This window comes from Branchiostoma belcheri, unplaced genomic scaffold, assembly GCF_001625305.1.
Source record: "Branchiostoma belcheri isolate BF01 breed outbred unplaced genomic scaffold, Haploidv18h27 scaffold16, whole genome shotgun sequence".
Lineage (NCBI taxonomy): Eukaryota > Metazoa > Chordata > Leptocardii > Amphioxiformes > Branchiostomatidae > Branchiostoma > Branchiostoma belcheri.
In genome coordinates, this window is record NW_017803046.1 from 2,824,227 (window position 1) to 2,837,487 (window position 13,261).

Sequence of the window (13,261 nt, forward strand, 5' to 3'; positions counted from 1 at the left end):
CAGTTACATTCTTTTGTGTTCACTAGTTGACGATTTGTCAATGGTCGGAGGACAATAGTTCGGTATAGTGTTACACATGGATTGATAAAAAGCACACCTCTTCCCTTTTCCTGTCTTTCTACTGAATTTTACAAGCCAGGCGTGTCTTGGGAAGTACGAACGTTGTTGCACGTAAACGTGACGTGTGTCGTTTTTCGTCCAACGCGTTCAAATATGGTTTACCCAAGGAAGCCTATTGTTTCGTTGACAGGTGTGTTTTCACACACGTTTGTCTTGTCAAACTTCCATGCAAATGAAGTATGTTTGAAACAAAGGTTATAGGGTCCAACTAAAGGTATGGCGACTACATTCAAAGAACCTTTTCGGCAATTCGTCAACGGTAAAAAGCGTTGAATTGCGACACGTGGAGTGATTTGTATGTGTATTACCTCCGTGTGTATACAGCGCTATGTGAACTAAGCAGTTGTAACTTGAGTAAATATACCTCATGTTTATGGAGGGAAGGGTGGAATGCCAGTACTGTAACTTGTGACCCGACATCTGACACTGTGAATTAACTCAGCTGTAATACATCTGTAATTGTTGTACAATTTTGTATCGTGCAGTTGCACAAAAATTTCACCAACTTACACTGTGACTGAAGAAGTTTCCTATTTTATTGTGGTTATATGATATATCAGTACAATGTACTTTGTATTTTATAGGCTTTTTAGCAATTAGATGTTCACACACTGTACATGTATAGCATTTTCACAATTTAGATGTTAGCCATCTTGCCCTAATTGTAGCTGTATGTACTAGTACATTGTATGTGCATTTCTTTCTAAGAGTGACTCATATATATTTTAGTTACCATAATGCCACAATGGATACATTGAGTCCTGTGAATCATCAACTATAAAAAGCAGGAAGTACTCAAATTCATAGAATAATGTTTTACCATAACCTGGTAAGGTGCTGGTCAGTGTTAGAATCATCACATATATGGAAATATACATTTATGTGAAGGTAATGTAACATTAATATGATACACAATGGATGAGTCAACGTTTGGAGGAACATGTATATGTTTGTTTTAATTTGGCTAGTTTTACCTTGTGTAGGAGAAATAACTCTGGAAAAGTATGCAAGAGATTGCAAATTGGGAGCCAAATAGTTGACACTGACCTTTAAAGAATAGGACTGTAGCCAAGTTTTCAACTTAAAAGGTCTGCAAGTATGCAAGAGCAGCAAAATAGGATCCTACTGAGAAGGCCAAATTTGGGATTTTTGGCTAACTGACACTGGCTGTACGTTACAGTTCAAGAATGTTTTATTGAAGGAAAATGTTGGATTGAAGAATGATGACACCTGTTTGGTTGTAATCGTCAGCTTTCTTTTGCTTATCAGAAGTTAGTTTTGTTCTCAAGTCATACATTCAGAATTGCTCCTTAATTTGACAGAATGGTTTCAAAGATACAGGATGGAAAAACTCTGGTCTAACATTGTACCTTTTACTTAATGTTAGGCTTGTTACATTGTATATAAAAGATAAGGTACATAATACAGAAGTTGTCAGGCTGGTTCTGGCACCTAATTAGTTTGATATAAATCACAGGCTGTCACTAATAAGTTTAGCAAGCACACAATAGACACCTTTTACTTCTGAACGTATTGCTTTGTACTATGTTGTTAAATAGTCATAAACTGTATCTACATTTAGCTGACAAAATTAGACAACTTTAGGAAATGCCTCTAAAACAGCTAAGGTTGATGTTTCAGACTAATTTGAAGGCTGAACCAATTGCCTAATGACCATGTCAGGGGGTCAGTAGAGACAGGGAGCTTTTTTTAATTAGACACACATAATTAGCAACAGAGCTGTCTGTCCAGGTTATGGTGTCAGGTTGACCCTTTTAGCTTTACCCTTTCACCTTTTAATATATATTCTTGGTGTTATTTATTATATCATATCTACCCTTGAACAACAAAATTATTCGGTATTCTTCTACAAAGGAAAGAATTAGCTACTTCATAGTTGATCATGTCATATTTGATCATGTTTTTTATACTACTAATGTTGTTTTTGTTTTGTATCTCTGCATGACTAAATTCATCCCACCATGTATGAGTGGTAGTGGTAGTTAAGACCATGTCTAAGTGCAGATTTCATGGCAAAGTAAGGGTGAAACAACTGTGAAACAGTCAGTCTACCACAGCTTTTAACACCTAGACATGGTTGCCTTGTAACTGCATGCTTTTTTCCCACCACCCACTGTAATTCTACAACTGGTAATGCACTAATTCATCTTTTGAATTTGATTTGAAACTTGATCGTTCCACCAGGAAATCAGAAAGGCGAGCAAAATGCCCAGGTTCTGCTTGGCTGGGCCCCTAACCAACTTGTCTCCAAAGGTATCAGGTCATGTTTCTAACTCCAAGCCCCTGATTGGTCGATTTGCTGATGTAATCGGAAAAACAGAATTTGCCTATATGAAGTAATTGTGTGGCGGAACAATTTGCTGTAACTGCAGAATGCTAGAGTGGTTGGTGTGCTGCTTTTCATATACACTGTCTGAGGAATATATTACAGCTAAAAGGTTACTATAACTGGCTGGTAGGCATAACACAATAGATATATTACTTGAATCCCGGACAAGCTTTTCTGCATGTATGATATTGTACTTTTGGCATTCAAAATACAAAATGTACATGAAAAGGTTTTCATAATACAACACATTGAAACTAATATTTAACTATTGTATAAGATTGAAGTGAATGAAGTGTTTCACTATAGCTGTGGATAGTACTATATAACACCTTTTATTATTATCATAAATAATCATTGTAACACCTTTTATTATGATCATAAATAATCATGTACGTACACATGTATAGCAAACAGATACACTTGTATCCTTCAACCACCTGTATATGCTACCTGTCTGCCATCACACAATAAGAGCTCTGTTGTGTACATGGTACGAGCCAGGCTGTTGTTGTGGACATTCCGCAGTAATTGTACCTCTCCATTCCGATCATCGCTTACCTGGTAACCCATGGCAACAAACAACCCACCTGTGTAACCACCACTTGTTGTAAATATGGTGGGTAACAGGTAGTCTCTAGCAGACTAACTATGCTGGCTATATATAGGAGAATATTTGCCAGGGGAGTTTGGCTGCCTCAAGGGGTTTGACTGGCCGCGGAGGGAAAGAAATAACCTTTCCGTGGCCGGACTCCCTTGGCCAATTTTACTGTCTTTTTTGCCGAAATGCGAATTCTACGATCCGTATTCCCGTAGAAAGGCCTGGTGGAGGCTAAGTAACAGGCTAGGGCCTGCACTGGTACATAACTAAGTCTTCTTCAAACAGTTTAGTCCATAATGTAGCTTCCACGCATTATGACTAACAACAGTCTTTTCAATGGCGATACAACTATGCAGTACTTGTCTTTTGTTTCTTTTGTCTAAAGTTTGAGCAGATATTCGGATACTGTCAGGGCAGATCTTAAGAAACAAAGGTCTGAAAGACAAAACTGCAACCCACAGAATCTGCTGTTTCTGTTCCACAACCACGTCTTTTCCTATACTCGGTCCTCCATTGTTGTAGAAGATCTTGTCCCCTTCCCCCTTTTAAAGTCACAAACAGTGTTGAATTTCCGTTATAATGTTGTGATAACACATGTCAATGATTTCAGTAGCCTTCGGAAAAAGCCAGAGTGTGCCAGGGTAAAGGCTTGTGTCATTTGTAGTCCAAAGTACAGATAGTTGGAGCATACGTACGTGTATGTGGGTTCAATAAAAGGGGAAGGTTCAGTAATGATTTATTATTGGTGTCCTTGAAACCGAGCTAGGCAAACAAGAAAGCCTAGAATAGATTAGCCAATAGGGTGGAACAATTAAGACGGACTACTTTAATCTGGTTTTCTGACATTGTGTGGGTGAGTTGCCACAGAAAGTCGGACAAATACACGGCCAAACATACGCCATAATCCGAAGTCCACAGGATTATACGGGCATGGCACTTTACCCTCTATTGTCCCCGGGATTACCACCCATGTGCGTCACAGTTAGACTATACAAACTTCGCTGACCTCAGTGCCCACTTCTGTCTACAAATCTTCCTGTACGCTGCCTTTCAGGCTTTGTAACAGAATCAAAGTAATTCTTTTCAAGTTCTAAGAGCTTTGCAGGGTGTTTTGGACTGGAAAATTTGATGATTAGCATGAGAGTGCTGTATTCATGTGAAATTTATCCTCAGCTGACTGTGTTTTTTTCGTGGGGCAACAGAAGATCAGTTGTTTGGGTAAAGTATTAGGTCAGCCCTGTGTCCTCACTGTGGTGCATGTGTAGTCATGTGTTCAGTCATTCTGTTACACAAATAGTTACAGTTAACTTAAGAGCCTTAAAAAGGATCAGTCAACCAAAATATGTTTTTGAGAAAATAGATTTTCCCATTCTTGGCACTCTTCTTAACAACAGACTTTATAATGCTTCAGATCTTTGCAATTAAGTATTTGTAGTGTGTTGGGATAAGTAGAGAATTTGTATTCAACGTCATGATCTGTGATTTTTTCCACTACAGCAACAGCAGCAGAGTAGCCTGTCCACCAGTCATGGCGAGGAGCTATCTTCACCTTCCAGCCATCAACCCTCCAGACTTTTGTCAAGATTTTATGATGACCTGAGAAAAAAGAACCCAGAGCTATTTGAAAGGCACAACAATAGGTCATCATTAGGGGAAAGTCCAGTTTCACCAAGATCAGAGATAACAACATCCCCTAGGTCAGAGTTCACCCTAGGGAATCATGGGAGTGAAGACAGTAGAGGGAGGAGAAGAGCGGGGTCGCTCGCTCGTTCCGACAGCGGACACAGCGTCGCGGAGAGCCACTCCAGCCGGGGGAGCGACGAGAGCCACATGTCACTGAAGGAACGCCTGGAAAAGAACAAGCAGAACATGCAGGAACTTCTGTCCAGACAACCGTTTCCTCCGAAGAGCCTGTCCAGAAGTCGTGAGAATATGACAATGAACCGAGGGAGGTCTGAATCCGACCCGTTTTCAGAAAGGAGAGAGGTGATGACTTCACCCCCAGAATTCAGAACTTCAGCAAATTCTATCATTCCGAGACAAACTCCAAGTCCGAACCAAAGACTGCCACAAGGTGTGAGGCAGAGTGCAAGCCCGAGTGACTTGCCAGCCCGGGGATCTCCCTCCCCACACACCCAGGTGCCGGCAGCAGACTTACAGCAGCTGAGACTTGCCAGGACCAGGAGCCCTGACTCCCACCATGACAGTGCAGTAGACATGGACTCTGTCTCCCTGCAGTCAGGACAAGGTCCAGCTGAACAGTCGTCCGAGGGACTGTCCAACGGGTCCGAACCCTACAGCTATCACAGGGGTAGGTCTTTCTTCAACACCCTTTTCTAACACAATTACGATACATGAATATTCCTATGCATTTTTTATATCTAGCAGTACCATTAGCACAGTATGTTTGTTGTTCTTTTTAAGTTCACCTTTGGACTATGTTGTGACACAACATTGTGTATATCACAAAAAATGTGTTTGTAGTGGGGTATAGGTCATAGATTAGAATGCTGTCCGACAATTTTGCAGAATTTGTAATTCTCACAGTAGTTATACTGTAGTTATGCTGACCCCATTCGCAGTTTTTGATAAGCGTGGCATGTTAATCTAATCAGAGACTAATGTCAGGGCACCTTGTGCACAAAAAAAAATTTCATCACGTAGAAACAATGTAATGTCGTTCCAAACATTATACTATAGTCCTCAGGGTATCCGATATCTGTGGACATGATTTACATTCCATTGAAGTGTTCTCATTTCACAGTACATAGAGAGAATATGTTAGTCTTCCAATGTGTAATGGTATGTAAATATTTTGCACAATCCATATATACATCCAAGTTAAGGCAACAGTTACACTACTAGTAAGTTAGTACCTACTTGCACAAACATTACTACAGTTGTTTCTACCAGTAATATATGTTTAGCACAAACTGTAATAGTGTCAGCTTTCACTTTGTTTGGAAAGTTTGCCATTGGCTACAAAACAGCACCCTTCTGCGTCGTTATACCAGCTGTCACGTCAAGTGGTTGGTCCAGTATTGATTCTGTTTCACAACATTCTGCGCACAATATACTCAGCTTTGGAGAACACCAACTTCCGTCACCACGTACCGGCCGGATGGCGGAATCTAGTACACGAGGACCGTGCAACAGATTTTGCTGTCAAGGCCATTTCATTTCAGTTCATGCTTTCAATTGGACATGGGATTATTTGCCTGATTTCTAAGTTGCTACTACTAGTACAGTCTAGTGAAGGATGCCGTCGCAAAAGCGGCTGAAGATCAAGCCAAGTGGTTTCTGCTGTTGCCTGTGTAAGAGTTTTGTGCTACGTGGTGGGCCATAGTTATATCCATGGGAATGTGTTATGGTTAACACAGGATTATATGCATAATATGTATATGTTAGTGGGTATAGAGCACATAGAATCCTTTGTTGTTTCCATGTAGTAATTTGCTTATGGGGATTTAGGTAAGTGCCAAGCTAGGGTAGATTTCTTGCTATATGTTGCCTGTATGGAAGCATGCTGTGCTTTAACATTGTGTTATCACGTATAGATTTTGTAGTGTTTTTTTTCTAGTCTCAGGCCACATTATAGTGACAAAATGCCATAATTATAAATTGACCAGGTTGTATCTGCTTTAGATGCCAGTGGTATTACACATATGTCGGAGTCCATATCGACCATATACGGTATAATGAAATTATGTTTTAAGAACTGTTGAAGACTGACCATCTGTATGTCATGTATATGTGTACCCTGGCAGGTTCAGTTGTCAACATGAAGTTCCACTATGTTCATGAACATTACACAGAGGGCATATATACAGCTCTGTGCTTGAAGGTATAAGGGTGTAACAAAATCCCTTGGTTATCATAACTGTTTGATCATGTTTATCATCTTTTATATATTTATTGTAGGTTATCACACTGCAGACAGCGATGCAGACTCCGGTATCTCCCGTCCACACCGCCCGGCGGTACAGAGGAGTACTGCAGCGTCCTCCCCAGATGAGTCCGATCCGTCCACAAGGCACAGAGGCAATCATAGGTGGGTGGTTTTTGGAAGTTTCTGCTTGATTCATAGAATAGTATATCATACTAGGTATTTTACTAGGAACACAATGCAAGAGCAAAGATTGTTATTACAATATAGTCCTTTTTGACCTAATGGTTTATGATTTTACTACACAAATGCAGCCAGTCATAAAAGACGATACATATCCATTACTGTTGTAGGGTTCGAGAGCGTCCCCTCTCAGCCAATCACAGAGAGGCTCTACGGCTGCTACAACAAGCACGATCCAAGGCAACACCGCTAAAAGCTGACCACTCCATCCGTCCTGTTGTAGCCAGGCCCAAAGACAGGTATGTGTTGTAAATTTGACCTGTTTTATTATGATGGTTTGTTTATTCAGAGGTAGATATCAGTATTGATATTATTGTAGTTTTCAAGTACAAAGACTCTTTCTCCAAAAAAACATTTTTTGAAAGTCCTGATTTTCTTTTGAGCCATTCCTTAATTATATCTCTCTCTTTTGAAGAATACTAGGTCTTATTACTTAATTTATGTTGTTCATGTAGGATAATTACTGACCTAATTTTTGTTTTCTCTTCCCAGTCCCCACGGTATTGATAATTACTTACAACAAGGTGCTCGTCCCAAGAACGGGATTCTACAGAACGGGAACAGCAGCCATCTGGTCAAGTCTGGTCACGGCAGCGACCGGGAGAACTATCCACCGGGAAACAACCACTCTCCCACCAGGACTTCCCGTAAGGGCCTGCGGAACGGGGAGACGGCCCGCGTACGCTTCATGGACGACGTCGGGGTGTGTTCGGACGGAGATGTTCCTAACGGAGTCGTGGACGGACCTCTTGGTGCCCTGACTAGAGAAGGGGACGCCCGCGTCACAACAGACAGGGAGAACAGGAGGAACAGGAAACGGAACAGTTCTCACCACAGTAACTATTCGCCGAGCCCGTGGTCGGAACGGAACGGAGCGCTGATCCACGAGGAGATCATACAGACAGACAACTTCATCCTGCCGGATACATACATCGGCAGCAGCCCGGAAGGTTCCGAACGTCCGGATACGGCGTCTCCCAGTAATCACAGTTCTCTGTCTCCGAGGAGTCACAACACGCCATCCCCAAGGAGTCACAGCCATCAAAATGTCCAAGTTCAGGTTCACTCTTCGAGCCAGTCCGACAGCACAGTTTCCAATGGCAGTCTGTCATCACATGGTAGAGCACCGAGACCTTCCTCTAGAACTGACCGCCACAGCCCCTCTGCCAGGCCCAGTCCAGCCAACCAGAGACCAGGCAGTAACGGACATCTAGAATCAGACCTACACAGGCATAGAAAATCCCCTGATGTCAGTGGAACTTACAGAAGTTCTTCCGCTTCTCCCTCAAACATTAGTATTGATGATCCTTATGAAAGGGTTGACTTTGACAACAGTAGAAGTAGTAGTAGAAACTCAAGACAACCGACAGGACTGCAAAGTTTAAGAGATGGGAGAGCGCAGGATGAAAGGTACCTTAGAACAAGCTATGTTGGCATCTCACCAGAATCCTTGAAGACATCAGAACCTGAGTATGCCACTGTTGACAAAACAAGGAAACAGAGGAGAGGGAAGGAACGACCTGAGTCAGCAAAGTCAGCAGGGTCATCGTCCTCAAGTAACCCCTGTGTTGTTGAAGAGGTGGATGTTGGGATAGAATCTATTGAGAAGCCTAAAGAGAAGAAGAGGGGTTATACAAGGTAGGCAACTGCTGTCTTGTTTTTTTTTAAACTAACAGTAAATAGAATATTTCTGTGGAGAAGCAGCCAAAATCAATGCAGTAAATGTGGTGATGTTGTCTGTAAACTTAGGTTTGTGTGGTACAAATGTATAATGTACGTTACAGTACATTTCTGGATTCAAATATCCAATAGTATGAAGATATGTATGAGATTTTGCTCCTCTTGACCCATGTGTACTCTTGATTTTCAGGGATCTGGCAGGATTTCCAGATGAAGACCTGCGCTCTTCCCGATCCTCATTGTTTGACCGGATGCAGTCCTTTGGAAAGGCTTCCAAGAAGAAGTTTCACTCTCTGCGGCGAGCGGTCAGCCTGCAGTCTCTGGACCGTCCAAACCAGCCCGCCGAGCCCGAGGCCAAACTGAAGAAGACGCCATCCCTCATGTCGTTGAAGAAGACCCCGTCACTGCGCTCTCTGACCAATCTGAGCTTCCGGCGGAAGAAAGACATGGACCGTTCGCGTCAGTACATGGTGGAGGACGACTTGCACCGCGACACGAAGGCGAAATCAAGCGACCGGCGGAGACTCCGACCCAGCAGTGCCAAGAGTGACAACGTGTCCTCTGGAAGGTAAGATCAACATTTACCGGTACACTTGTGTGCGCACGTACTACGTAACAGTTGTAATGTCTTATGACATAATGTATAGCTCTTCAGTAGAACACTCGTTTAAGGTCATATTTGCATATTCAAGGATGACATCCAACTGTTGTATCGGAAGAGATATCCTTTGCAATGAGCAAATTCTGATGCAACGTTGGCCAAGCATTCAACGAAAACCATGACAATCCAGGTTTCGCACAGGTGCAGTAGATTCTGCCAACGTGTTACTTGTGACTGTAAACTGGGAATTCTTAATTATGATTGACATAGTTTTTGTAATGCCACTGATGTGATTTGTTGTGTTTTACCTGCACACCCAATGGTTGCCTTTGTTTTCATTCATTGGAAATTTCAAAGGCAGCTTTGAAATACATTTGTACAGTGTAGCTTGTTTCCATCAAGTGATTGTGTACTATTGTATACAATGTTTTCAGCTGTTAAAACTATGTGTTCACTTCATCCATTAGTTATTGCTACACTGACCATAATTACAGTAGAACTGTTCAGAGCATGGACTGAGGACATTGTAGAGATGAGATTTTTAAGAAAAACAATCATTATGGTGTCTGCAAGTCCAAGTGATTATGTACATGTATCTAGATCTAGGTCTAAGGAAGGAGTGTTGGTGTTAAGGTTGCTGAAATACAACATTGCAATGTTACCACTAGACTTGTAGGTGTCTGTTTGCCTTGGTGAGGTAATGCATGTACAGTATTGTTAGTTGTACATGCTTGAACAGCTGACAGTTGTAAGCCTTTGTATGGCCAAATGCTTCTACATCAAAAGCTGCATTGAAGTGTTGAATCTGCAAGGTGAACAGTTTGTTGTTTGTGAAAGGTTCTTTGGGATGTGCAGGAATGCTGCCGCTTTGGATAGTCTTTAGGCTATAGTTGAAACAATGGGACAAATAAAATTCCAGGTTTTGTTGTCTGTGTTTTCAACCTTTCTGACTTCTGGTGGTATTCATTGCACAATGGTCCTATATTTGGTCAGAGTTAGGGGTTAAAGCAGGTCACAGCACTTCACTGTAACCCGTTAGGAGGGAGGGGGGCTTTTTAGTGCCAAATGATGCAGTTTATTGTTGTTTCAGATTCATGCTTTAGGACACAGCTCTTTCGTAACATACTACATAGTTCTTCTTTTCTTGTTGTGCTGCTTTTTATACCTCAGGCCACACCAATTTAATTTGTTGGTTCTCGGATTTTTTCAGAAAAAATATGAAGCGACAGGGCGAAAAAAAATAAAAATAAAAACAGGTCTAGGCATCCTATTATAGGCTTAAATGCTACAGAATGAGCCATGAAGTCAACACAAAAGGCCGGGTTAAAATTTAAACATTGAATTTTGAACTTTTAATCAAACCACTGCAATGATAGATGGGAAAACTGTAACAACTAGGAAGAAAAGGACTTTCCTCAACTGTTGGGGGGCAAAACATGAGCATTTTTCAGTTGATTCAGGACCAGAATCAAATTTTTTTTTTTTTTTGCAAATCAGAAAAAAACAAAGAGGCGAATCCGAGAACCAACAAATTAAATTGGTGTGGCCTCAACTTAGGCATTATGTCTAGATGCGTAGGGGCATACAAATGTAACTCAAGAGGAGTTTATGATTCTGCAGTAGCAGTCTTTTGAAAGAAAGTTTTGTACTAAAATTGTGTTTTTTTCTTATATCACATTTCAGCAAAGCTCCTAGTCCTCCCAAGAGGCCTAGCAGTGCCAGGGGTGAGCAGGACCTGGACACAAGCTCAGTCTCGTCCCCGGGGCACTTCAGGACGATTGGTCGGCTGGTGAAGATGATGCCTGACAACACGCAGGTCATTGAACTCATCAAGCCTCCTCACGGACCGTTTGGATTCTACATCGCCCGGGGCAACGAGAAGTACAATCATGGTGAGACTTGACACAAGGATATTGTTACATGTTTTGGATTAGGAACTATTGTTGCCTCCTAAAAGTGGGTCATGTTTTTAACTAGCTTTTTTTTTGGATTGTATAGGAATGCAAAACAAAATTTTCTAGGCAACTAAGTCTTGACATAAGAAAATTTTGATGACAAAAAGTTGACCCACATTTTGAGTATTCCTTAGTATGCAGAACTATGTACTGGTTATACCAGACCTATTTTAGCACCATTGTCATCAAATTTTTCTCTTTACAAATACATGTAGCTAGTACTGTTGCAATATCCATAGCCTCGTTCAAAATGCTGTTTGCCACAGTTACTGAGCTGAAACCCGAAGATAAAAATATACACACAGAATGTGTGAAGCCTTCTTGTAGATTCACAGGTTTATGCTGTTTAATGCTTTTCTTCAGAAAGGCCTCTCTCAACAGATAAATACAGTTAATATATGTGTACAGTTGATATATGGTATAATCTGTGGTGGCGTTTGTTTATCTGACCCCAGCTAATAGTCAAATCCTCACAGAATTTGATTTCAACATGCATTTAATGAATGGCTTATCTGCATTTCAAACATACCTTAATATAACTTTTCCAGTACACTGATTTTCATACATTTTTGCACTCCAGGCGTTTTTGTCTCGCGCCTGAGTGACGGTTACCCTGACAAGCTGTTTGCTGGTCTGCTGGGACTCGGCGACGAGATTCTGGAAATCAACGGGGTGGCGGTGAACACGATAACCCTGGACGATGTGTATGACCTCATGGCGGAAACGAAAGAAAAACTTGTCTTACGCGTGCTTCCTCTGCTAGCTCGAAACGACTGGTAGCCCTTTCTCAGCATTATTCTATGTTGTAGCCAGAAATGGCCAGTAAAGATTTCTCACTAAGAAGAGATAGATTATACATGTAGCAACCATTTCTCAAAACATTTTATCTAGCAATAACTGTTTGGTGACAAATGTTTCTCAGACTATTCCAAGAGCCAAAAGTGTCTAGCAGCAAAGTTTTCTCAAATCATTCCATATAAAAGTGTGACTGAGGAAAAATCCCTTTTGCATAATTTTTTACCCGAACTAGGCCGAAGTGACATTTTTCTAAAATTGTGGTTCCAACAACCTTAAAACAAGAACTGGTAGCAGATATTTCTCAAATCATTCCAACTAGCTTCTCATGATTTCTAGATATTCCAACTAAGCACAATATTTAATTTTTTTTTAGCATTTTGAAAAAAAATGAAAATAGATAAATCATTGGTATTGAAGAATTCTCAAATGTTCTAAAGTCACTTCATGACTAGCAAGTTTCTCAAATCATTCCAAAAATTGTTGTCTTCCATTTTGAACATTTCGAAAAAGGTGAAAACCAACTTTGCTCTGTCTCCGAGATTGATCTTCATTATTGAAGAGTGGCGTATCACCATTCTCATAGCTAGTTCTAACTCCAACTTCCAATTTCGTGCAGACGACATTTTGTATCGTCCTGGTATGCCATTTTACAGGATAAATTTGTTGTAGATGCTGTGAAATGTAAATTACGTGAAGTTTGACACTTCTTCGTGATAGTCCTACTTTAATAGGCCACAATACCAAACAGCATTACAAGTGATAAAAGTATATGACCAGTGATGCAGAAAGCAGTGTTATGTGAAGTTTAGTATGTAATCTGGATCCTATTTTGCCTGGCCAGGGCCATACATTGTACCTACTAACTCCATCCTTTGTGTTATGATAGAATTCTGTTATGTCAAAATTCAGATGACAAAGCAAATAGCATGAGTTTGAGACCAAATTTGTCCATTTTGTAAGAAAAAGCTATAATTTACACACAGGTAAAAGTTTTATTGAACACAGTAACTGCTTGGATTGATCATAGTAA

The 13,261-nt window shown here is 40.9% G+C and overlaps 1 protein-coding gene across 1 annotated transcript in view; it reads left to right on the forward strand.

Annotated features, from left to right (window-relative positions):
* Positions 1-12,590, forward strand: part of LOC109466064 (serine/arginine repetitive matrix protein 2-like) — a 13,656-nt gene extending 1,066 nt beyond the window's left edge. The window contains exons 2-8 of the mRNA XM_019763667.1: positions 4,566-5,379; positions 6,990-7,119; positions 7,308-7,436; positions 7,690-8,835; positions 9,068-9,445; positions 11,162-11,370; positions 12,014-12,590. Coding sequence (XP_019619226.1) covers positions 4,566-5,379; positions 6,990-7,119; positions 7,308-7,436; positions 7,690-8,835; positions 9,068-9,445; positions 11,162-11,370; positions 12,014-12,213 — 3,006 coding nt within the window. The 3' untranslated portion in view covers positions 12,214-12,590. The remainder of the gene's footprint in view (positions 1-4,565; positions 5,380-6,989; positions 7,120-7,307; positions 7,437-7,689; positions 8,836-9,067; positions 9,446-11,161; positions 11,371-12,013) is intronic.
* The last annotated feature ends 671 nt before the right edge of the window (positions 12,591-13,261 follow it).